The sequence below is a fragment of the Girardinichthys multiradiatus genome, chromosome 15, assembly GCF_021462225.1.
Source record: "Girardinichthys multiradiatus isolate DD_20200921_A chromosome 15, DD_fGirMul_XY1, whole genome shotgun sequence".
NCBI classification, from domain to species: Eukaryota; Metazoa; Chordata; class Actinopteri; order Cyprinodontiformes; family Goodeidae; genus Girardinichthys; species Girardinichthys multiradiatus.
The window spans coordinates 15,989,780-16,014,894 of NC_061808.1; the positions used below are offsets into that span (position 1 = coordinate 15,989,780).

A 25,115-nucleotide genomic window follows, 5' to 3' on the forward strand; every position below is an offset into this window, starting at 1 on the left:
AGAAATACATGTAAAAGTAACTAGCTGTACCCAGAGTCCTAACCTCAACCTGACAGAGCACCTACGAATCCATTAGAATGGAGAGTGCAAGCCTCAAAATCTTGTCCAACATTAGTGTCTGACATCACAAATGCTGTCCTGGAAGAAGAATGGCCAAATGTTCTCTTAAAGACACCCAAACCTCATATAGATGGCTTTTCCAGATGAACTGAAGCTACTGTAGCCACATGGGGTCAGCCAATGACATATCGAAAACCTTTGGCTTAAGGATTGGTTGCTATTAAGGTTCATTTTGTGTAAAGTCAAGTGACCAAGTACTTTTTGCAATATAGTATTTATCTGACTTGAGTCAGAGACACATCTTCTACAAAATCACGTTTTGCTTCTGTTAATGAAATGTTCATACGTATCCGTTTTCCTGAAGAGCTAAGCTAATTTTCTGCATGTTTGTGCTCCATTATTTCAGTGGTGGTCCTGTTCTGCTTCATAAATTTAGCTTCTATGTTTGAACGTTGTAAAAGTTTATGTAGTGTTTTTAGCTGCTTTCTGTGTAGCTCTGCTTAGATTGACACAGCTGGCCTGTAGAGCAAGACACATCATATGGATAGATAGATAGATAGATAGATAGATAGATAGATAGATAGATAGATAGATAGATAGATAGATAGATAGATAGATAGATAGATAGATAGATAGATAGATAGATAGATAGATAGATAGATAGATAGATAGATAGATAGACAGATAGATAGATAGATAGATAGATAGATAGATAGATAGATAGATAGATAGATAGATAGATAGATAGATAGATAGATAGATAGATAGATAGATAGATAGATAGATAGATAGATAGATAGATAGATAGATAGATAGATAGATAGATAGATAGATAGATAGATAGATAGATAGATAGATAGATAGATAGATAGATAGATAGATAGATAGATAGATAGATAGATAGATAGATAGATAGATAGATAGATAGATAGATAGATAGATAGATTAAAGCACAAAGGATTTAGCAAGTAGAGCTGAGTTATTTTCTACACAGCTCAAATGTTTTTCATTTTAGCAGTAACAGAGTCAGATTCATTCTCCACATAATGGCTTTGAAGGGCTTTGCAATATTTTATTGCTTATTTTGTGGATCTAACTAAACTAATCTAGTTTGGTCAATCAACAGCCTCAAATCTTTACTTGATGTATGGATGCCATTAAATAAATGTTTGAATTGCTGCCTCAGGAAGAGTCATCATGGCAAAATCAAATATCCTCTGTATTCATTTACCTTCATGACTCGGTGCAAACTGTGATGTTTTGACATCTTTATCAAATCTGAAGGTTGATAGAGTAGCTTAGCACTCTCCTCAGGTGAGGGCACAGTTCTGAAAAAATGCACCAATCTTCTACCAAACAATTTTTGTTTATATAGCATATGATTTCTTTTATCCTTCGTGTATCTTTTCGATAGCTGCAAGAATGTTAATTTCTATTTAGCTCCTACAGTATTGTGTAAAAATGTAAATATATCAGTGTGATGACCGTCCTAAAGCCATGCATGCGACAGTGTTTTTTGGGGGTGCTCAAAAAGTTTGTTAATGAAACGGTGACCACAAACCAGCTCCGGACAAGATCAGTACTTCTTTATTTTTTCAACATGTCATGAGGCTATTATGCTTTGTATGAATGAAAGACCAACTTCAAGAAGAAATGTGAGCTACTCAGAGAGTGATAGTGCAGATGGCCACAGAGTTTTCACTTGTTAGTTATGTGCCAAAGCAACATGCACAATGACTCCCAGTCTGCAATGTTGCGGTTCCAACTTTATTCTGTTTCTGCTCCTTTCATTTATCAGCACCTTAACTAAAGTGAATTCTTTGAGTCTGTAAACCATAGGACCCTAGCAAAGAACTACTATTGCTGAGAGGCAGATGTTTTCCCCATTCTTTACAAATTAGCTCAAGCTCACTCAGACTGGGTGAAGCACATCTGTGAACATCAATTTTCAAGTCTCATTAAAAATTCTTATGTAGATTTTGGTCTGAACTCTAAATCCTTTCTGGCACACAAATATGCTTCCATGCCAACCAATCCATTATTGCTCTTACTGTGTGTTTCTGTGTCATTGCCTTGCAAAATAGTGAATCCCCAACCCACAGCATGATGTTACCACCACCATGTTTTACTTTGAGGATGATGTTTCAGGGTGATGTGCAGTGTTAGTTTTCTATCACACAGTATTTTCCAAGTAAGCCAAAAGTTCAGATTTTGTCTTATTTGACTAAAGCTCCTCCTTCCACATCTTATCTGTGTCCCCTACATAGCTTGTGGCAAACTGCTAATTTGACTTATCATAGCTTTCTTTCAACTATTTATTTTTCAGGGGATTCCAGATTTGTGGGATGCCTAATTAATTTTAACTAAGTTTCTGTTTCAACAAATTATCCCACCTGAGCTTTAGATCTCTACCAGCATTCAGAGAACAGCCTTTAAAGAACAGCTATGCACACATAAAACCATAGGTGAGTATTAAGTGATGTCTGAAGGCAATTAGTATTGTAGCTCTTATTTTTATTTATGGATATCAGAGTACATGGGACTGAATACATACATGCACACCACGCTTTTCAGATTTTTTGTATAAAAGCTTTGAAGACCTGTTTTATTTTACTTCCATTTTACTTCTTTACTTTTAGTTTGTGTTAGTCTATCACATAAATCCGAATTAAAATGCAGTGACGTTTATAGTTATGAGGTGAGAAGAATTGAAAATGTTTAAGGGATATGAACATTAAGACACTTATGATAATGTAAATGTAAGTTATAATTCAAACCTTGACATAACTATCGGTATGTATTGAAAATAAGTTTCTCAATGTCAAGATTTGATTAATTTCCAGCTCATCTTTAGGAATAAGCTCTCCTATGACTGGTTGCATTTAATGCTTATTTTTGGAAAGCCCTGCAGGGTGTAAAAAGGGGTGGGCTTTGAGAAAGTGGCCCTTCTAACATTTGTTCTGGAAATTACATCAAATTCAGTCATAAGGAGTCAAACATGGTTTGATGTTGGCACATTTCAGTTTTTGACCTATGTACCCTGTTAGATTATTTTCATAGCCAACAGCATTTTAGAAATTCATTATGTTTATTTAGAAATGGTTTCATTGTGAGTATGGAAAATATTTTTGTCAGATGTTGACATATCTTAGCAATATTTAAATGTGTGAGTTCCCTCGGGCCAACTCTATTAGGCTCTCTTGCAGTTCGAACTGTTAGAAGGAAGCTCTAAATCCTGAATAACATTTTTTACCCACTCAGTTGTAAAAAGAAATTATCATGCTATTCAAGTCTGTCTGCTGAGCTCTAGATTTTTCAGCTTTTTAAAACCAGATATACATTGACTGTACAGTGGCTTTTGTTAATTATTCCCTCTGCCGCTTCCCCAGCACCAACTTTCTGAATGGTGGCATGCAGTGAATCCACCCACTCATTTGCTTGCCTGCTCTCTTTCAATTAGAAACATTCATTTTCTCTCTTGCTCTAATGCTGCTTGAATGCTGTTATTACCAAACACCATTTGCATAAGCTGCTTTTGCACATGTAATGCTCAATTCTCTCCCTTTCCTACATGCACCGTTTTTTTGGTTGGGGTCCAATTTTCAAGACTTTGGTCTTGTTTAGTCTGTCAAAGAGGACACTGACTAGCTTGACACCAGTCATTATGATTTGCATGACTCTTTATCTACAAAGAGAACGCTGGAAATTTTAGCTGTATAGGCCAGCTGTATTCAGCTGTACCACAGAATGTTTTTGTGTGTGTGTGAGAGGAGACTGGCATTTTCCTACAAGATTGAATCATAAAATGTTTAGGGCTAAAAGAAAAGAGAGGACTTTTGGAACTGACACACTTTACCGCCTTTTGTAATTTTTGTGTCTCATCTTCTCTCCATCTCACGAAGAAGAGCACTAGGGATGTCAAATTTTCCCTCTTGACCTCTTGAAGCAAGTTAGGCAAAATAGTAGGGCATGAGCAAAGAGAGAGGCTCCCTCTGTCAATGGCACTGAAAGTGATAATGAAACAAATGGGTCTCTTTTCCAGCCAGAACTGGACATCTGCAAGTATTTTTTCTGTTACCAAGTACAATCCATCCTCCTGAATTAAAAGTTTCAAAAATATCCAGATTAATATAATTTTTGAGCTATTAATAAGTTTATATTTTTTTGTTACATATTTTAATTAAAACAAATCCAACATTATGAATATGCACTTACTTTATGATTAGCTAAAAAGTAAATTATGGTGCTTGCCAGCACCATGCTTCATGGAAATGCTGTTCAACACTGGGCTTGGTTTGGCTTTGAATAACTATAATTAGGTGCCAAAGGCAATTTTTAACAAGGTTAGTAATTTTGATCAAATGTTTCTTGTTCTCTGTGTGTAGTTCAGTCCTTTAGTTCCCTCCCATGATGGGGCCCAACAGAACATTTCTAAACAGAGATCCATTCAGTAGTTTACGCTGACTGAAGTTCATAATCATTTAGGGCCTTTGATTATTGGTTTGTATATTTCTGTTTTGAGTTTGGATGGATGATAGAAACAACAACAATAATTTTTGACAAAGGACCAGAATAGTCCAAACAGGCTCAAATGTTTACACACTCTTCCAATAATATTTACATAAATGCCTCTTAGGAGATTGCAGAAAGACATAACACTGTTTGTGGCCATCTTAAGGTTTTTGGCATTATTCTTTCTAGATATTTAACCACTCATCTTATCAGAAATGGTGGAGATCATTTAAATTGGTTGGTTTCTTAAATGCTCTTGACTTTTAAGCATAGTCAATTAATGTTCAGTGGTGTTGGGGTCAGTGTCCTTTCACACACCTAATGTTAGCCTGCATTGTCCATTCATGGCCAGTTTGTCCAGGATCATTGACCAGGTGGAACATCCAGTTGAGTCCAAGTTTTAACAAACTACCTTGTTGAACTGAGGTGAAGTTAAAGAATTCTTGAGGTTTCACTGACAGTGAAACAGACCCACCATTCATAAGTACAGTCAGTTAGTACAATCTCACCTTGACTCCCCTAAACACACCCTTTTGTCATTGAGGTCTAATAGTTCAATGTTTGTGTCATCTGACCATATGGATGAGATGATCTTTGTCCTCTGTCCATGTGGGCAGCTACACATTTCTCCCAGCTTCAGGATATCAGTTTTGGAGCAATGACTTCTCACTTTGTCAGCTCTCTCTTTGTCAATAGTTATTTAAAAGTGACTACACTGTGGCATTCCAGTTTATGATAAGCCTGAATGTTGGTGGCTCGTCCGCCATCCTAACCAATTTCTAATACAAACTAAAATACTGCTGGGTTAAAAATAACCAAAACGGTGCCAATTTGGACCAAGCCAAGTTGTTTTGACACAACAGGGTTGGGTTATAGGTTTGACCCAGCAAACTGGATAAAATCAACAGTCAAAAGATTGGGTTGAATTGACCATTGTTTATAGCTAAGATTATCAACAACTGAGTTGAATATAATAACGTATCACAAGGGTTAGTATCCCACAAATCTTTGGTTAACCCTTAAAACACATTGAGACTTTTGTTAAGTAGAAATAACTAAAGCTGTCTTCATCAAAAGCATAGCTGGTGTTATCTTTGTAAAGGCCTTTTATTGGTCAGTTGCATTCTAGAATAAGGTCCATTGTCTATACCTGATAGGACTGGTACCTATCTCCAGCAGTCATTGGGCAAGAGTACACCCTGGACAGGTCACCAGTATATCACAGGGCAACACAATCATGCACTGACACACTCATACCTGCTTAGAGTAATCAGTTGACCTAAAAGTCTTGTTTGTGGACTGTAGGAAACAGTGCTACCACCTTTGCCACTGTGCAGCCCTAGAATAACACAATAATTAGTGATTAACAAAAATAGCCATATCTCTTTAAACTGTTAGAGTTCACTATTTTAATATTGGGGGCAAAATTGGCAACAGTGGTATGAGTTCATCCAGTAACCGGTGGGTTTGAACCTCCGCTCTGTCTGTCTCAGTCCTGTCCGTGGGCAAGACACTTCACCTGCCTTGCCTGCTGATGGTGGTCACAGAGCACGGTGGTCCCCGTTGTATGACAGCCTCAGTCTGCCTCAGGTCACCTGTGGCTGCAGTGTAGCCTACCACTGTCAGTGTGTGAATGTGTGTGTGAATGGGTGGATGACTGATTGTAGTGTAAAGCGCTTTGGGGTCTCTGGGGACTTTATAAAGTGCTATAGAAGCCCAGGGCATTTACCATTAAATTACCGTGCTTTATATTAGAGTAGAGGAGAAGTCCAGTGATATCTGTTTAGATCACAGTCTAGTTGGAAATGGTGGTTTGTGAACTTGATGTGGCTTCTTTTGAGGCTTGTCTTCAACTCAACCAATTGGGTAAAAGTTTGAGCGAGTATTTTATCAAAGCTACCTTAGGTATGATCCGACGAACCTTACCCAGCAGTTGAGTTATGAAAATAACCCAGCATCTTTTAAGGTGTCTAGTTTGGGCCAGATGGTTGAAACATGAACATAATTGTGTTTTCCAAGAGGACAATGACCCCAAACACACTTGAAAAATAGATTAAGTTGGCTAACACCAAGCATCTGTAATGACTCTATCCGCAACCTTTTAGAAAGTGTAGTATGATACAGTGTGTGTCCTTTGTTATTTCACAGACAATGAAAACAAACATTGACAAATTTCAGAAATATAATGTTGGCCTTGAGATTTCTATATTTCTGTATTTATTAATTTCTATTTCATTTGGTTTGTGTGTGATTACTCTTAAGCTTGTGGAATAAAACAGCTGTCTTCTAACATCAATGACCTTGCTTCCAGGTTACACATACAATGATACACACCTACGAACACAATGTAAGGGATCAAACTTTGACCGAGCTCTGCACAGATACCACAAACTCAGCCTAGTATCTAATTACACTGTTTCACAGTCTTTCACACTTCACATACATGTATTAATGGGTTTAGTGTACTGTTTGTATTTGTCTTGCTTACTTGTGTGAAAGTCTGCCCAATGTAGCAGAGTTGCAAACAGTTTTGAAGAGTTTAATAACTCTGAAGTTTCTCTGAAGATTACATTTTAGGGATTTTTGATTTTCCTGTTGCATGCCACATGGAAATAATCCCAGTTCCTGTCTGCAGAGAAGGATGTATTGCATAACAGTAAGAAGAAACAAACAAAAATTAAATTGTGTGCCACTTTCACCACAGTCTCCATGGAGACATTGTTTGACCTATTGACAAAGTTGGTGTGATCATCTCATTGCAGATCTATTGAGTGCTCTGTCAGTGGGGCTTTGAAGAAGACAACACAATAGCTCTTCCGCAGAAGACATGGCTGAAAATGTTCCCTTAATAAGTAAAAAAATAATCTACAAATAAGGAATGTGCTGCACCTACTTATTTGGTAAAGGTGTTGTTTCCAAATACACCAGTTGAAAGGTCAAGATTAATGCATTAATTTGTCTTCACAATTTGAACACAATGTGCTGCATCTGGATATTTTTAACACACCTATGATGTTAATTGAGAGCAGCCACAGATTGTCAAGGGCGCCTCTCTCTTTCTAATTGATGCCTTGTGCTCCAAGTTGAGGGAGATGGCTCCACGGCATTGGAGGGATCAGAAATAGCACACTGGCCTCGCATCTGGACATAGCTGTCACATGCTGATTAGCAGAAGCTGTAATGCTTCCGTGCAGATAGACAACACTGTAACAAAGTGTGTGTGGGTGCTGAACATTTTAGCTGAAAAATAAAAATCTGAACTAAACAAATCCTAACAATGACTTTTAGAATGAAACATTTCTAAAATTGGGAACATTTTCGATATTTTTCTGCTCTGTATCTACCTTGGGTGTTTGAACAAATAAAAGAAGAACCCACACATGAACAGGGAGAACATGCAAACCCCATGCAGAAAGAGTTGAACCAAGGACCTTCTTGCTGCAAGGCAGAAGTGCTATCAACTGAACCACCGTGCATTTGATTTTAAATGCACGGTTTAAAATACGTTTAAAATACTTATCATTATCATTATTTTATCTTGACTTAGAAATTATTCTGTAATGGAAAAAGGCACAAATTGATCTCCAACAAATGTTCTGATTGCATTTTTAAATGTTTCCTGTGTGTGATCTTTTTAGCTTATTGCTCTTCTTATTAACTAGCTTACATTTGTTCACATATAAATGTAACATTTTAAACCTAAAAAAAACCCAAAGAATTTCCTCTGTGGGTGTGACTGTTAAATAAAGGTTCATGGGCATAAACACCAGAAAGTTACTGAGCAAAAAGTGCAGATCACAGTTGTTTTTAAATAAAGTATAGGGTACTTTCTTTCTGTATAATTATTATTCATTATTTAAAAGCTAATGGCATTTATATTTTAAGACACATAGTCTGGGTTTGAAAGCTTTCAGTATAGATGATGGGCTAGTAATTCTTCACTGTTTACAGTGTTACGGACAAACAGGAGAGTTTAAACTTCACTAGAACTTACCCTAATTTAAGATGAGTATCACTGAAAAATTAAACTTGCTGCTTTTGATATTTTAATATCTTATTAGAACCTTTTGGTGCATACATGTTGTGAAGGATCTTAAGTGTGAACTGACCTCCTTTTGTAGTGAAAACAGACCCCTCCCCAAGCGATCCTCCCTGCTTACACTGAGGACACTGATCTCTTAACCTAAACTGGGCCAAGATGAATGAATAAAAGCAGGCCACGTGGCTTCTATAGACCATTTTGTGTCTATGCCTCAACTCTAGAGAGGTTCAGCTGCTGCTAAAATGACAGCAACAAGTGAAATCATTCTGCTATTTTTGATTGCAATAAAAGAAAAGTAGAAAAATGCATGAAAACACAGAAATACAAAATGTGGGTTAAGATTCTAATTGTTTCCTGGAGACATCTGATCCAATTCATGTTGACTCTACCCTTATAAAGACTACACTACATTTGAAAGACGTATTGTTGTTTACTGATGTAGATCAAGTTACATATAAGCAGGAATATATTGCAAGAGGCAGACCTGCAAGGCTGAGGCCTGTTCATTAAATGATGATTTTACCCTCCTGTTATGAATTCCCCATATGCTCAAGGATTGGACCACAAATTGCATATTGTCGTTATTTTTAATACCCTGTCTGTATTTATTTGAGCCTTTTATGCTTTCGATGTTCCTAAACATGTTCTTCTTTTTTAGATAAATCTAGCCAAGTGTTTATTGGGGTCATTTATATAAATTGTTTTTATTTTTGGGGATTATATATTGAGATTTCTATCAAAAGACACCTAAAAAACCCTTTTGTCCACACATTAAAAGTCTATTATTTATTTAAAATTATTATGTATTCCTTAATTTACATGTAATCAATATAACACCTAGTTTTTGCACTCAGAAGTTCCATTAACAATTGAAACTTTTAAACCTTTTTAAAAATAAAAGTGAACTTGTTTGCACTCATGCAAAACCTTTAGTCAGATATTGGCTTCTATATTTAATATGAGCAAGACATGCACTATCTTTTGCCTGCCCATTTATTCCTTGAATGGTTGATCAGGTCAAACACTAAAAAGTTTGATTTTTTTGCACCAAAGTTAAATGCATCATAAATAAGAATGCCAACTGTTTGTGATCTACTATCAAGTACTTTGAAGGAGCTTATTAAGGTTCAATAAAAATTAAATGTTGGTCAGGGGCATATTTATTCTGTTTCTTATCTTATAGTCCATAGAAAAAAAAAAAGAAAATCAGAGTGGCTATAAATTGGATTTGGCAAGTCATTCCTCAAAGAAAATCAGTAAATCTGTATTGGCCAGGAGAAGCCTAATCAGTGCATCTCTAATTACAAGTATTGTTCCAATTTGTGATAGATGAATAGTTTTGTAATTTTAAAATCTACACAGCAAATTTAGCAACTCTTCACTCTCCCATCCCACTTTTTTAAGCAACTCTTCCCAGTCATCCTCAAGGGAAAATGGTGCATGTGATTAAGTCTCTCCCCTTGCAATTAATTCACGATTTTATAAATATACAACAGTGCTTCGAACCAGATCATCCGACAAAGCTCTCAGTTCCCACTTTTGCATGTAGTTCTGTAAAATGCTCCAGCTGTTGACATGTTTGTCTCCCCTAAACAGCACCACACAAGATGAATTATTAGTAAATCTATTAAGTACCAAATGAAACAGAGATCATGGCTGACTTAAAGGAACAACTTGAGGCATTTGGAAAATGGGTTCTAGATTTGCCTTTCATGAATTTTTACCCTTTTGATGTGGTTTATTTAAAGGTTGGATTGACAGTTTTTAAATCTTAAGGAGTATACAGCTGTATTTAAGAGTTTTCAAATGCGCAAAAAAAATAATTTTCTGAGCAATCTTGCATTTCGGAATTAATGCCTCCTCAGAAGCAAGAGAGAAGTAGTCTGTTGCATAATCTGGTTGCGTAATTTATTTAGCAAACTTAAATAGGACAATCAAGGTTTCTTTATTATGTGATAATTTTATCCATCACAATTGTTTACCACAGACATTTGTCCTTCTGAAGGAAGTATAATGGGGTACTAAGCAGCTAAATTACAGATTATTTTCCAAATAATTTTTGTCTTCTCACCATAAAGAGTAAGTAACTTTGCTTTTCTTTCTCCTTTAGGAAATATTCAGAGAACTGTATTCAGGTTTAGTGTTCCTCATGTGGACATTTCTCTGTTCTCATGTGTTTCTGCAGGCAGGTTATAATTGTCAGATATAATGACACTAGTTTGAAAGTATTTTTATGCTTTGGTTTGCTCAAGTCATCCAGCCAGTTTCGTGGGTTGAAGGAGGGTCTTTTTTCAATGTGTTTTTTGCAGCACGCTACAATACATTGTAAACTATTTTAAATGCTGCATCTCCCTTAAAGGCACTGTTAATTTGTTTCTCGTGTGGCTCAGTTTAGGTGAGGAGAGAAGGTTCCCTAATAATTTCAAGTCTACAAATTAAATTTAAAAGCCAAACGTTTTTCTCGCTGCTTGCAGTGGGTTTAAATATGCATAGAACTAATGATTAAGATCAGAGTAGAGCTTTCCTCTTTATTTCTGCAAGTTGTTTCTAGGAGATCAGGAAACAATCTGAGAAATATAAACTCTGAGCACCTCAATTGTTATTCTTATTCATTATATTGGCTTCATGATCACAGTTTACACAATTTTGAAATTCAGAATTTCTGTTTTTCCATATGTCTCACTTCATAGGAAATTACTTTTTTTCTTTTCTTTTTCTCTCTTTGCCACTATTGTGTTGAATTGAAATCATACTTGGGTTTGTTTATTCGTTTGCTCTAAGCAAATAATCACAGGGTGATTTCTAGCTCAACAGTGTTTGGCAGCAGCTGTAAAAAAATACTTCTTAAATTAAAATGTTAAATTTTATAAAGTAACAGGTCATATGCACTTTTATTGGGCAGACTTTGGCTACACTGGGTTGAACCCCATTTTTTTACAAGTACTGCCAGGTATTTAATAAATTCCTTAGAAATTTTGGTCCATTTTAAAATAACAGCATCACACAGTTGCTGCAGATTTGTCTGCTGGACATTCATGATTCAAATTAGCACTTACACCATATCCTGAAGGTGATCTAAAAGACTGTGGTCATGAAGCGTCTTCACCAGGCCATCACGTGACCTTCACCAGAAGTACCACACGTTTTCACTGTCTGTCTGCATTGACTGTCAGACTCTCATGCCTTTTAGACATGGCTTAAGTCCAGATATCTTCACTTATGCCCTCTGGTGCCATTCCCGGTATTCAGGCTCCTTGCAAATCAGATCACTTACAAATCCACAACTGTTCTGGGCAGCCACCACATTGCTTTCAAATTGGACCATTCCCTCTATGTTATTTTGTTATTTATAGGTTTATTTGATAGGGACTGATACACAGTAACATAAACAAACTGAGAAAAAACAGCAGTACATTCATTGTGCTTATAGCTAAGATAATTTGCAGCACTTACTTGGTCAGTGTACATCAATATTAATCAAACTACACATTGCAATAGTTGTTTTAACACTAAAATAAAGCATTTTAAACGAGAAATGAGACCAAATTGAAATTTTTGTAAGGATAATAGACAATGACAGCAAATGTCATACAAACTAGACATAATCTGCTTTTGTATTAATGGGAATTTTTCAATTATGTATTTTTTGACATTTGTGAGCATCTTTGCTGGCACAGTTTATACCCCTTTATTTCAAAATGTACCAAATGTACCCATGAAAAACAAAATTTTTGAAGGACTAGATTGACACAAATCACAATCAAACTCTCAACACCCCCATTCTCTGACCTAAATGTTGAAAACGAAAGGGCATGAGGAAGAGCTGAAATAAGAAGTAGCCTCAATAGTAGTTTAATGGGCTTCAGACATATATTGTTTATTGAGCTACATAATGATTGAGTCTAAAGTGTAGTTTCAAGTTGTCCAGTTCAGGTCCTTATTTTTCTTGGCAGACGTTGAAAAATTACTTGCAAAATGAGGGCAAATTCACCTTTTAAACTTAACATAAAAAATATAAAAAAGCTCATATTATATAACACTATATTTTTGCCTTACGTAAGTATCAAAAGTTGTGATCATTTCAGGTAAGATCTGCTTATATTAAAATCCTCCGCCTCTCTGTCATAATGGAACCATCTGCGTAACTAAAGCCACAATCAATCTGTTTAAACAGGGTCTCTACTACAAGTCCTTCTCAAAATATTAGCATATTGTAATAAAGTTCATTATTTTCTAAAATATCATGATGAAAATTTAACATTCATATATTTTAGATTCATTGCACACTAACTGAAATATTTCAGGTCTTTTATTATCTTAATACGGATGATTTTGGCATACAGCTCATGAAAACCCAAAATTCCTATCTCACAAAATTAGCATATCATTAAAAGGGTCTCTAAACGAGCTATGAACCTAATCATCTGAATCAACGAGTTAACTCTAAACACCTGCAAAAGATTCCTGAGGCCTTTAAAACTCCCAGCCTGGTTCATCACTCAAAACCCCAATCATGGGTAAGACTGCCGACCTGACTGCTGTCCAGAAGGCCACTATTGACACCCTCAAGCAAGAGGGTAAGACACAGAAAGACATTTCTGAACGAATAGGCTGTTCCCAGAGTGCTGTATCAAGGCACCTCAGTGGGAAGTCTGTGGGAAGGAAAAAGTGTGGCAGAAAACGCTGCACAACGAGAAGAGGTGACCGGACCCTGAGGAAGATTGTGGAGAAGGGCCGATTACAGACCTTGGGGGACCTGCGGAACCAGTGGACTGAGTCTGGAGTAGAAACATCCAGAGCCACCGTGCACAGGTGTGTGCAGGAAATGGGCTACAGATGCCGCATTCCCCAGGTCAAGCCACTTTTGAACCAGAAACAGCGGCAGAAGCGCCTGACCTGGGCTACAGAGAAGCAGCACTGGCCTGTTGCTCAGTGGTCCAAAGTACTTTTTTCGGATGAAAGCAAATTCTGCATGTCATTCGGAAATCAAGGTGCCAGAGTCTGGAGGAAGACTGGGTAGAAGGAAATGCCAAAATGCCAGAAGTCCAGTGTCAAGTACCCACAGTCAGTGATGGTCTGGGGTGCCGTGTCAGCTGCTGGTGTTGGTCCACTGTGTTTTATCAAGGGCAGGGTCAATGCAGCTAGCTATCAGGAGATTTTGGAGCACTTCATGTTTCCGTCTGCTGAAAAGCTTTATGGAGATTAAGATTTCATTTTTCAGCACGACCTGGCACCTGCTCACAGTGCCAAAACCACTGGTAAATGGTTTACTGACCATGGTATCACTGTGCTCAATTGGCCTGCCAACTCTCCTGACCTGAACCCCATAGAGAATCTGTGGGATATTGTGAAGAGAACGTTGAGAGACTCAAGACCCAACACTCTGGATGAGCTAAAGGCCGCTATCGAAGCATCCTGGGCCTCCATAAGACCTCAGCAGTGCCACAGGCTGATTGCCTCCATGCCACGCCGCATTGAAGCAGTCATTTCTGCAAAAGGATTCCCGACCAAGTATTGAGTGCATAACTGTACATGATTATTTGAAGGTTGACGTTTTTTGTATTAAAAACACTTTTCTTTTATTGGTCGGATGAAATATGCTAATTTTGTGAGATAGGAATTTTGGGTTTTCATGAGCTGTATGTCACAATCATCCGTATTAAGACAATAAAAGACCTGAAATATTTCAGTTAGTGTGCAATGAATCTAAAATATATGAATGTAAAATTTTCATCATGACATTATGGAAAATAATGAACTTTATCACAATATGCTAATTTTTTGAGAAGGACCTGTATACACAACTACTTTTATGTAATAATGGATAACTCAAATATGCAGCGTGAAGGTGCAGAACATTGAGGTGACAATAAATCAGATTTGGTTTTATTAAGCAGCCCTCTTGTGGCACGGTATGCTTTGATGGGCTGTTTGGACCTTTGCCAGACAGGAATATTCCCAGAGAGAGAAGTGTGAGAAGAAAGAAATGTCATTTCACTTTATCACAAACTTCACTGTGAGACACAGTCAGGCATGTCTTCAGTGTGCTGTGAATTATTCATGTGGAGTGTTGAACAGCACTCCTCCTGCCTCTCTTTCTCTCACTGTCTTTATTTTAGAAACGCCGTCTTCCCTCTCTTCACTCAGACCAAAACAGGAAATTGAACTGCACAGACTTTACTAAATGCCTTTAGCATTTCAGGTTAGCATCTTCATGGTGTGCGTTACATTTTGAAATGATAACGTGTTGCTGTTTTTGTCTCGCTTCTACTGAAAAAGAGAGAGAGTGACAGAGATGGTATTCACTTGGAATGAATGAAGGAAATGTGACTAATGAAGCAATGATGTTCACGTGTTTCTGAGTCTTAACTCAATTTGGAGAATTTTTGTGGTGAGTCACATCAGCTCTCCTTTTAAACAGTCAGCAAAAATACAGGAAATGTTGATACATATGCAAATAGTCACCCACAGAGATGTTTTATTGGGATTTTTGGAGACAGTAAGATTATGGAAGGTTATTTAATGTTGCAGGATGGGAGTCAACAAAATATTTTTTATTTGATTTTTTTCTGACCACCTGTGGAGTCTTTAACTCTTTCATATGATCATTTGTACAATTATGCTGACAAGAAGTTAACATTAGACCCAATTATTACTATTGGTATAATAATAGTTACATATTAATATGAATGTGCATTTATTAGTTTTGTAGTACTCGACACCAGTCAGGCACCAGATGAGATGGATGACAAAAATAAGAGGGAGAAATCATCTGCAGAAATTATTGTATATTTTAATGTGGTCTTGATAAATAGCTTTCCAGCATTTCTGGAGGTCTTCTTAAGTTTTTCTGTGTACTTTTGCTTCTTTTCTCAGATCTATTTTCGAGCATTGTACCTGAAATTGACTGCATATTTGTCGGTGTGTGCCTAAATAATAAAGACAATTGTGTTTTTAGCTAATGAACCTTTAGGGTATCCTTTTCTGGTGACCAATACTTTTTATGTGGTTCAAACTGGGTTATCTTTGGTACCTTTCAAAATAAATTGTGTAAGCTGTATCTGTGAAGGGCTGCTGGAAACAAAGTGCCAGAATCTGAATTTTGTTGTCTGTTATACGTTGATGCAGCACTGTTTATTTTTGCATCTGAATGAATCAAAAGCAGACGGTCAAACAGAAACGTTTTTTTTTTCAAAATAATTAATTAATAATTACAGGTCCTTCTCAAAATATTAGCATATTGTGATAAAGTTCATTATTTTCCATAATGTAATGATGAAAATTTAACATTCATATATTTTAGATTCATTGCACACTAACTGAAATATTTCAGGTCTTTTATTGTCTTAATACGGATGATTTTGGCATACAGCTCATGAAAACCCAAAATTCCTATTTCACAAAATTAGCATATTTCATCCGACCAATAAAAGAAAAGTGTTTTTAATACAAAAAACGTCAACCTTCAAATAATCATGTACAGTTATGCACTAAATACTTGGTCGGGAATCCTTTGGCGGAAATGACTGCTTCAATGCGGCGTGGCATGGAGGCAATCAGCCTGTGGCACTGCTGAAGTCTTATGGAGGCCCAGGATGCTTCGATAGCGGCCTTTAGCTCATCCAGAGTGTTGGGTCTTGAGTCTCTCAACGTTCTCTTCACAATATCCCACAGATTCTCTATGGGGTTCAGGTCAGGAGAGTTGGCAGGCCAATTGAACACAGTGATACCATGGTCAGTAAACTATTTACCAGTGGTTTTGGCACTGTGAGCAGGTGCCAGGTCATGCTGAAAAATGAAATCTTCATCTCCATAAAGCTTTTCAGCAGATGGAAGCATGAAGTCCTCCAAAATCTCCTGATAGCTAGCTGCATTGACCCTGCCCTTGATAAAACACAGTGGACCAACACCAGCAGCTGACACGGCACCCCAGACCATCAATGACTGTGGGTACTTGACACTGGACTTCTGGCATTTTGGCATTTCCTTCTCCCCAGTCCTCCTCCAGACTCTGGCACCTTGATTTCCGAATGACATGCAGAATTTGCTTTCATCCGAAAAAGTACTATGGACCACTGAGCAACAGTCCAGTGCTGCTTCTCTGTAGCCCAGGTCAGGCGCTTCTGCTGCTGTTTCTGGTTCAAAAGTGGCTTGACCTGGGGAATGCGGCACCTTTAGCCCATTTCCTGCACACGCCTGTGCACGGTGGCTCTGAATGTTTCTACTCCAGACTCAGTCCACTGCTTCTGCAGGTCCCCCAAGGTCTGGAATCGGCCCTTCTCCACAATCTTCCTCAGGGTCCGGTCACCTCTTCTCGTTGTGCAGCGTTTTCTGCCACACTTTTTCCTTCCCACAGACTTCCCACTGAGGTGCCTTGATACAGCACTCTGGGAACAGCCTATTCGTTCAGAAATGTCTTTCTGTGTCTTACCCTCTTGCTTGAGGGTGTCAATAGTGGCCTTCTGGACAGCAGTCAGGTCGGCAGTCTTACCCATGATTGGGGTTTTGAGTGATGAACCAGGCTGGGAGTTTTAAAGGCCTCAGGAATCTTTTGCAGGTGTTTAGAGTTAACTCGTTGATTCAGATGATTAGGTTCATAGCTCGTTTAGAGACCCTTTTAATGATATGCTAATTTTGTGAGATAGGAATTTTGGGTTTTCATGAGCTGTATGCCAAAATCATCCGTATTAAGACAATAAAAGACCTGAAATATTTCAGTTAGAGTGCAATGAATCTAAATTATATGAATGTTAAATTTTCATCATTACATTATGGAAAATAAATAACTTTATCACAATATGCTAATATTTTGAGAAGGACCTGTATTGCAGTTTTGTCGCACTCAGATGCTTCCAACAAATTTTTTTTATCAAAGAAAACCTGAACGGTGCGGGAGGTCGAGAGATATCGACTAGAAATAGTCGGGCTCACCTCCACGCACAGCGTGGGCTCTGGAACCCATCTCCTTGAGAGGGGTTGGACTCTGGAGTGGCCCATGGGGAGAGGCGGCGGGCTGGTGTGGGTTTGCTTGTTGCCCCCCAGCTCAGCCGTCTCATGTTGGGGTTTACCCCAGTGGATGAGAGGGTCGCATCCCTGCGCCTTCGGGTTGGAGATAGGTCTCTGACTGTCGTTTCGGCCTACGGACCGAGCAGTAGTGCGGTGTACCCAGCCTTCTTGGTGTCCCTGTCGGGAGTGCTGGATAGTGCCCCTCCCGGGGACTCCATTATTCTGCTGGGGGACTTCAACGCCCACGTGGGAAACGACAGTGACACCTGGAGAGGCGTGATCGGGAGGAATGGCCTCCCCAATCTGTTTCTGAGTGGTGTTTTGTTATTGGACTTCTGTGCTAGTCACAAATTGTCCACAATGAACACCATGTTCAAACATAAGGGTGTCCATCAGTGCACTTGGCACCAGGACACCCTAGGCGGGAGGTCAATGATCGACTTTGTTGTCGTATCATCAGACCTTCGGCCGCATGTTTTTGACACTCGGGTGAAGAGAGGGGCTGAGCTGTCCACTGATCACCACCTGGTGGTAAGTTGGATCTGCTGGAGGAGGAGAAAGCCGGACAGACTTGACAGGCCCAAGCGCATAGTGAGGGTCTGCTGGGAAAGCCTGGCGGAGACCTCGGCCAGGGATGTATTCAACTCCCACCTCCGGGAGAGCTTTGACCAGATTTCGGGGGATGTTGGAGACATAGAGTCCGAGTGGACCATGTTCTCCGCATCTATTGTCGATGCTGCTGCCCGTAGCTGCGGCCGTAAGGTCTAACGTGCCTGTCACTGAGGCAATTCCAGAACCCGGTGGTGGACACCGGCAGTAAGGGATGCTGTCAAGCTGAAGAAGGAGTCCTATCGGCTGTGGTTGGCTTGTGGGACTCCTGAGGCGGCTGACGGGTACCGTGAGGCCAAGCGTGCTGTGGCCCGGGCTGTGGCAGAGGCAAAAACACGGGCCTGGGAGGAGTTCGGTGAGGCCGTGGAGAAGGACTACCGGTTGACCTCGAAGCGATTCTGGCAAACCGTCTGGCGCCTCAGGAGAGGGAAGTAGTTCTTCGCCAACACTGTTTATAGTGGGGGTGGGAGGCTGCTGACCTTGGCTGAGGACATTATCGGGCGGTGGAAGGAGTACTTCGAGGATCTCCTCAATCCTGCCATCATGCATTCCCTGGTGGAAACAGAAGCTGGGGACTCGGGGTTGGACTCTGTCATCACCCAGGCTGAAGTCACCGAGGTGGTTAAAAAGCTCCGCGGTGGCAAGGCTTTGGGGGTGGATGAGCTCCGCCCTGAGTACCTCAAATCTCTGGATGTTGTGGGGCTGTCATGGTTAACACGCCTCTTCAACATTGCGTGGCGGTCGGGGACAGTGTCTCTGGACTGTCAGACTGGGGTGGTGGTCCCCCTACATAAGAAGGGTGACCGGAGGGTGTGTTCCAACTACAGGAGATCACACTCCTCAGCTTCCCTGGTAAGGCCTACGCCAGGGTATTGGAGAGGAGAATCCGGCCGATAGTCGAACCTCGGCTTCAGGAGGAGCAGTGTGGTTTTCTTCCCGGCCGTGGAACACTGGACCAGCTCTATACCCTCTACAGGGTACTCGAGGGTTCATGGGAGTTTGCCCAACCGGTTCACATGTGTTTTGTTGCCCTGGAGAAAGCATTCGACTGTGTCCCTCGTGATGCCCTGTGGGGGGTGCTCCAGGAGTATGGAATCTGGGGCCCTTTATTAGGGGCCATCCGGTCCCTATACGAGCGGAGCAGGAGTTTGGTCCGCATTGCCGGCACTAAGTCGGACCTGTTCCCGGTGCATGTTGGACTCCGGCAGGGCTGCCCTTTGTCACCGGTCCTGTTCATAACTTTTATGGACAGGATTTCTAGATGCAGCCAAGGGCCGGAGGGGGTCTGGTTTGGGAACCAGTGGATTTTGTCTCTTCTTTTTGCAGATGACGTGGTCCTGCTGGCCCCCTCTAGCCAAGACCTACAGCATGCGCTGTGGCGGTTCGCAGCCAAGTGTGAAGCGGCTGGGATGAAAATCAGCTCCTCCAAGTCAGAGGCCATGGTTCTCGACCAGAAAAGGGTGGCTTGTCCTCTTCAGGTTGGAGGGGAGTTCCTGCCTCAAGTGGAAGAGTTCAAGTATCTCGGGGTCTTGTTCACGAGTGAGGGAAGAATGGAGCGGGAGAACGACAGACGGATCGGTGCGGCTGCCGCAGTAATGGGGGCACTGTGCCAGTCCATTGTGGTGAAGAGAGAGCTGAGCCGAAAAGCGAAGCTCTCGATTTACTGGTCGGTCTACGTTTCTACCCTCACCTATGGTCATGAACTTTGGATCATGACCGAAAGAACGAGATCCCGGATACAAGCGGCTGAAATGATCTTCCTCTGTAGGGTGGCCGGGCACTCCCTTAGAGATAGGGTGAGGAGCTCGGCCATCCGGGAGGGGCTCGGAGTAGAGCCGCTGCTCCTCTACATCGAGAGGAGCCAGTTGAGGTGGCTCGGGCATCTATACCGGATGCCTCCTGGACGCCTTCCTCGGGAGTTGTTCCAGGCACGTCCCACCGGGAGGAGGCCCAGGGGACGGCCCTGGACACGCTGGAGGGACTATGTCTCTCGGCTGGCCTGGGAACACCTTGGGCTCCCCCCGGAGGAGCTGGAGGAGGTGTCTGGGGAGAGGGATGTCTGGGTGTCTCTGCTGAGTCTGCTGCCCCCGCGATCCGGTCCCGGATAAGCGGAAGACGACGAGTACGAGTACGAGAAAACCTGAACAACAGGTTTTAAAGAATGATTTCATTCAGTAAGTGAAATAAAAATTCTAATCATTCTTTATGTGAAAAAGATAAATCCCCTCTTAAACTCTAAAACTGGTGAGCCACCATTGGCAGCAACTACTACCATTAAGCATTTGTGATAACTGACAATGAGTATTTCACATTGCATTAAAAGCAATCTGGCCCACTCTTCTTGACAGGTTGTTTTAATTCAGCCACACTGAATGGTTTTGAACCATGAATAGCCAAAGTTTGGACTTTGACTTGGCCAGTCCAAAACCAGCCGCTCAGAGGTGGACATGCTGGTGATGATTCTCGGAGTGAAGGGCCCAAATGCAGAGACTGATTATGGTAAAACAAAGTTCTTTAATAAAGTAATGAGGACTGTGAGAATGTACTAGAATACACAGATAACAGAACGCTAGAAATAAGTAAGAAACTAAACCAAGATCTATATGGCAAGACCATATAGAACATAAACAATAAGCAAGTGATAAAAACACATACAGAAATCGAAACACAAACACTTGTGGATGTGACAGTTCTGAGTATGCAATTTTTAATAACTGTACACTATTTATTCTGGTGTTGTGGATTTGCCGCTCGTGTACAGTCTCCTTTTCTTAATTTTGTTGTTATATCTTGCTTTATGTAAATATGCATGCCTCCTTTTTGCCTGACACTTTGCTGCTGATGCACATAAATTTCCCCACTGAGGGACAATAAAGGATATTGCTATTCTATTTTATTCTCATGCTGAATAACCCAAGTGTGCTTCGGCTAAAGGTCACAAACATCCAGGGCCTGAAACAACAAAGCAGGCCCATACCATCACACTACCACCACCATGTTTGTCTGCTGGTATGATGTTCTTTTTCTGAAATGCTGTGTTTATTTCATGCTGGATGTAATGGCATGCACACCTTTGAAAAAGGTCCACTTTTGTCTCAGGTGTCTACAGATTATTTTCCGAATCATCAAGATGTTTTTTGGAAATGTGAAATGGGCTTCTAGGTTCTTCTTGGTCAGCATTGGTTTTTTTCCCTTCGAACTCTCCCATGGATGCAGTTTTTTACCAGTCTCTTTTTTAACTCTTGAATACTGATCTTTACAGAGGCAAGTGAGGCCTGTAGTGCTTTAAGATGTTCAATTAGTCATCGGTGGGAAATTAGGAAGGTTCACCACTGTTTCATGTTTTCTCCATTTGTGAATGGCTCTCAGTGTTGTTTGTTAAAGTCCCAAATCCTTAAATATGGCTTTGTTACCTTAGACTTACAGATGTCAGTGCCTTTGGTCCACATTTGTTGTTGAGTTTCTTATGATCTGGACATGATGCATTGCTTTTTAAGATCTTTTAGCATACTTCATGTTATCAGGTTTTTTATATGGGTCTAATATATGGGTCTAAGCCCTGTCACACAGAGACAGGGACCCATCCAGCACTTAAATGCCTATTTTTGGCAAGAATACTTTTGAAACATGAAGACATGAAATGTCTGTCATGATGCTGTAACTTTAAAATCTGTTTTTTACTCACCATGTTGCAAATTCTGTGGGCAGGGCCAAGAAAACTATGAATAAATAGGGCCATGGTACTGAGATTGGCCAGCATTAGCAAGGGTTTATAAATTACTGAAAAGAACAGACAGTAATGATAAGTAGATTGAGTTAATTTGCCTGTTCGGACAAATTTAAATTGCTTTGAATTTGTCTCTAATTTTGCTCAGTGGGATGACTACAGTGTGCATTTAATTGTAAAGAAAGTTTGTTCACCTGTGGAAGAGCAGTTTTTACCATGATGACTGGATCAGAGGGTCAGATGTCAGGGTCATCTTACTTATGAATAACTTGAGCTTTACCTTCAACATACTTTTCATATTTTCCCATTTTCTAGCTGAACAAATATATGCACGGCTTTTGCCTTGATAAGGTCCACACTTGGCTTCATTGTGTCTTCCACACAATCTCGCAAATTAGTGTGAATGTCTCCATTTTCCTGACTGGCAGTAACTGTAGACAAAAAGGTCAGAGACTTTGAGCTGAACTCACAGAGACATGCTCGTTTCCTTATCAATCACCTGGAACAATGTGTGAGGTAATTGGTTCCATGGTGAGTCACACTTAATTGGTTTGTAGCTGTCAATAGCACAGGTATTTCAAGGCAGGAGTCTAGAGCTAACATTAAGAAGACAGAGAGACACAGAGAGTCAAAAAGCTGAAAAGTCACTGGCTCAGACTGCTAGGAAAAAGGTAGCCCAAAGCGGGGCTGTTCATCTGTTAATTTGTGCTTCAGTGTCACTTTCACTGATGTTTTCCATTTCTTTTAGAGCCCACTGGCCAGATATGTCCAAATGAGCTTGATAGGGTAGACGTTCAGGCACATCGGATTATGCAAGCGAGCATACCAGGAAGCTGAAAGGATTGTCTAAACCCAACAGTAACAGCTGAGGCAGTATTAGGGAGATTTCCATCTTCTTGATTTAAAGATTGTTGAAGCAGATTGTCAAAATCTTACATTCTGCATTATACCATCTTCATATGGAGACAATAAAGACAAAAAATATTATATAAGTTCATATTTCCATCTTGCAAAATGAACCAACATTGCATTAATGTTGTTGCAAACAGTATTTAACATTTGCTTAACTGTCTGCAGTGAACTTCTCTTGCATCAAAAACAACAAGTAAAGTTTCTGATAGAACTGGTCTGACTAAGTCAGGTTTCTTGGCTGCTTTGATCACACATTTTCTCAGATTTTCCCTTCTATAATTAAGTTAATATCCTTTTGAGCTAATTTGGCAGTATGATTAGGGCCAGTGTCCCTTTGGAAGATCCATTTTCCCCCAAGCTTTATCTTCCTGGCAGGTGTCTTGAGATGCTCCTTTAATATTTGCATACACTGAGGATTCCCTTGTACTTCACAGTTGATGGTGTTCCCAGGTTTGCAAACTTCCCCCTTTTCACTTCAGATGTAGTGATGATTTCACTGTTTCAAATTTAGGCTTGTAAGACAACAGGATATTTCTCCAAAAATTAAGATCTCTTCTTTTCCTGATATCTTGGCCAAGTGCCGGCCCCCTAGGCTGGTTTCTTTTTTTTGTGGCTCTTTCTTCAAATGTGGACAGTCTTGAAATAGGGTGGAGAGGGGGAAGACATATAGGAAAGGTGTCACCAGGTCATGACTCAAACCTGGGACGTCTGCGTTGAGGACTGAGGCTTCCAAACATTGGTCGCGCTCTCTTCTACTAAGCCTCCAGGCTGGTTTCTTTTGATTGTTTCATGACCTCCCACAGGCAGTGTGTTTGAGGTGTGTCCTCAGTTAAGTCAAATGTTGTGAATGCACCTTACACAACAATGACACCATAGGATTTGAAAAATTGTTTTCAAAGGCACACCTTAGTGCATGTAAACATCTGAATTTGAAGAAAGAAATAGTTTTGATAATCCAAACCGAGCTAAAACAGGATTTTATGTCAGATGGCAAGAAAATATGTTTTGTGTTTTCCATACCCTGTTTGTTAACATTTGGTTTTAATGTATGCACGTTGTACCAAAAACATAGAAGTCTCATTAACAACGCTTTGTTGGGACAATTTGATGCCTTTCAGGACCTTTCAATTAGAAATAAGGAAATTATCTTTTTATTTATATATTTGTATCATCTCTGAGAGCAGCTTTACAGCTAAAAGCTATTAAATCTGATATACTGACATACAATTTTTAAGATTGCCTGCTATAAATGAGCCATCAGTTCATGACACCAAAAGTATTGTGAATAAACCCAGGACAGTGCTGTGTAAAATAACAGTGCATTGGTAATAAAAGTAACGGAATGAATGAATTTCCAAGCTTTTGCAAATGTTTGTGCTTGTATCAGTCTGATATTAATTGCAAATTGCAGCCAACAACAATCCATCTTAAAAGACCATTGACAATTACAAGCAAAGACTGGCATTACTGTCTGCTGAGACTTCTTACTGTTATGTGAATTCTTTATTGTCTATAATTATCATCATTTTCCTGATGACTATAATTTATACATAAGGATTGTCTTGTTTATTTGTGTTGTGTTGTGTAACTTGTATCCGCAGTGATGGATGGGCTGACCGCTATGAAGTTGTGGAGGGTTATGAGCAGGAGGCGGAAGGAGGAATTACCATGAAGCTGCAGTCGGAGGTGGTGAAGACTTTCGATGACTATTACTTGAAGCTGCGTATCGACAAAAACACCAGGAACCCTTGGTTTGCCGAGTTCTGGCAGTATAGATTCCAGTGTCGGCTCCCGGGGCATCCAGAGGAAAACAAAAACTACAAAAAAGTCTGCTCTGGTAGGTGGTAACAGAGAAATTCGCAATTTGTTTCTAAACAGAACAAAATGGTTGCATTGAATTAGGTTTGTCATGTGAAGATCTAAAGTGTCATTTTGAATGCTTTTATCTTGGAAGGGTTACATTTAAGCGGTAACCCTTGAAACAAATGAATAATCATGAAATATGTAAATTTATATGTAAATGTTTTTCTCTTTCTGAATATTCCCTTCATTTGCTTCTCAAAGGTGATCACGGTAAAATCTGTTCTTGACAAAATCAACCACCACCACATTGAATTCAATAATTGCACAGCCTGCTTTTTATACGGAGAAAATCTTATGAATTTTACTGTTACACCGTACAGTCAGTGTAGTCATGGCTGCCCTTCTGTTTTGTCTGTGTCACTCTTTTTTAAATGTACGGTAATC

The 25,115-nt window shown here is 39.8% G+C and overlaps 1 protein-coding gene across 2 annotated transcripts in view; it reads left to right on the top strand.

Annotated features, from left to right (window-relative positions):
• Window positions 1-25,115, top strand: part of grm1a (glutamate receptor, metabotropic 1a) — a 68,809-nt gene that overhangs the window by 24,229 nt on the left and 19,465 nt on the right. For both annotated transcript variants that reach the window (XM_047388761.1, XM_047388762.1), the window contains exon 4: window positions 24,470-24,705. In XM_047388761.1, the coding sequence (XP_047244717.1) occupies window positions 24,470-24,705 (236 nt within the window). The remainder of the gene's footprint in view (window positions 1-24,469; window positions 24,706-25,115) is intronic.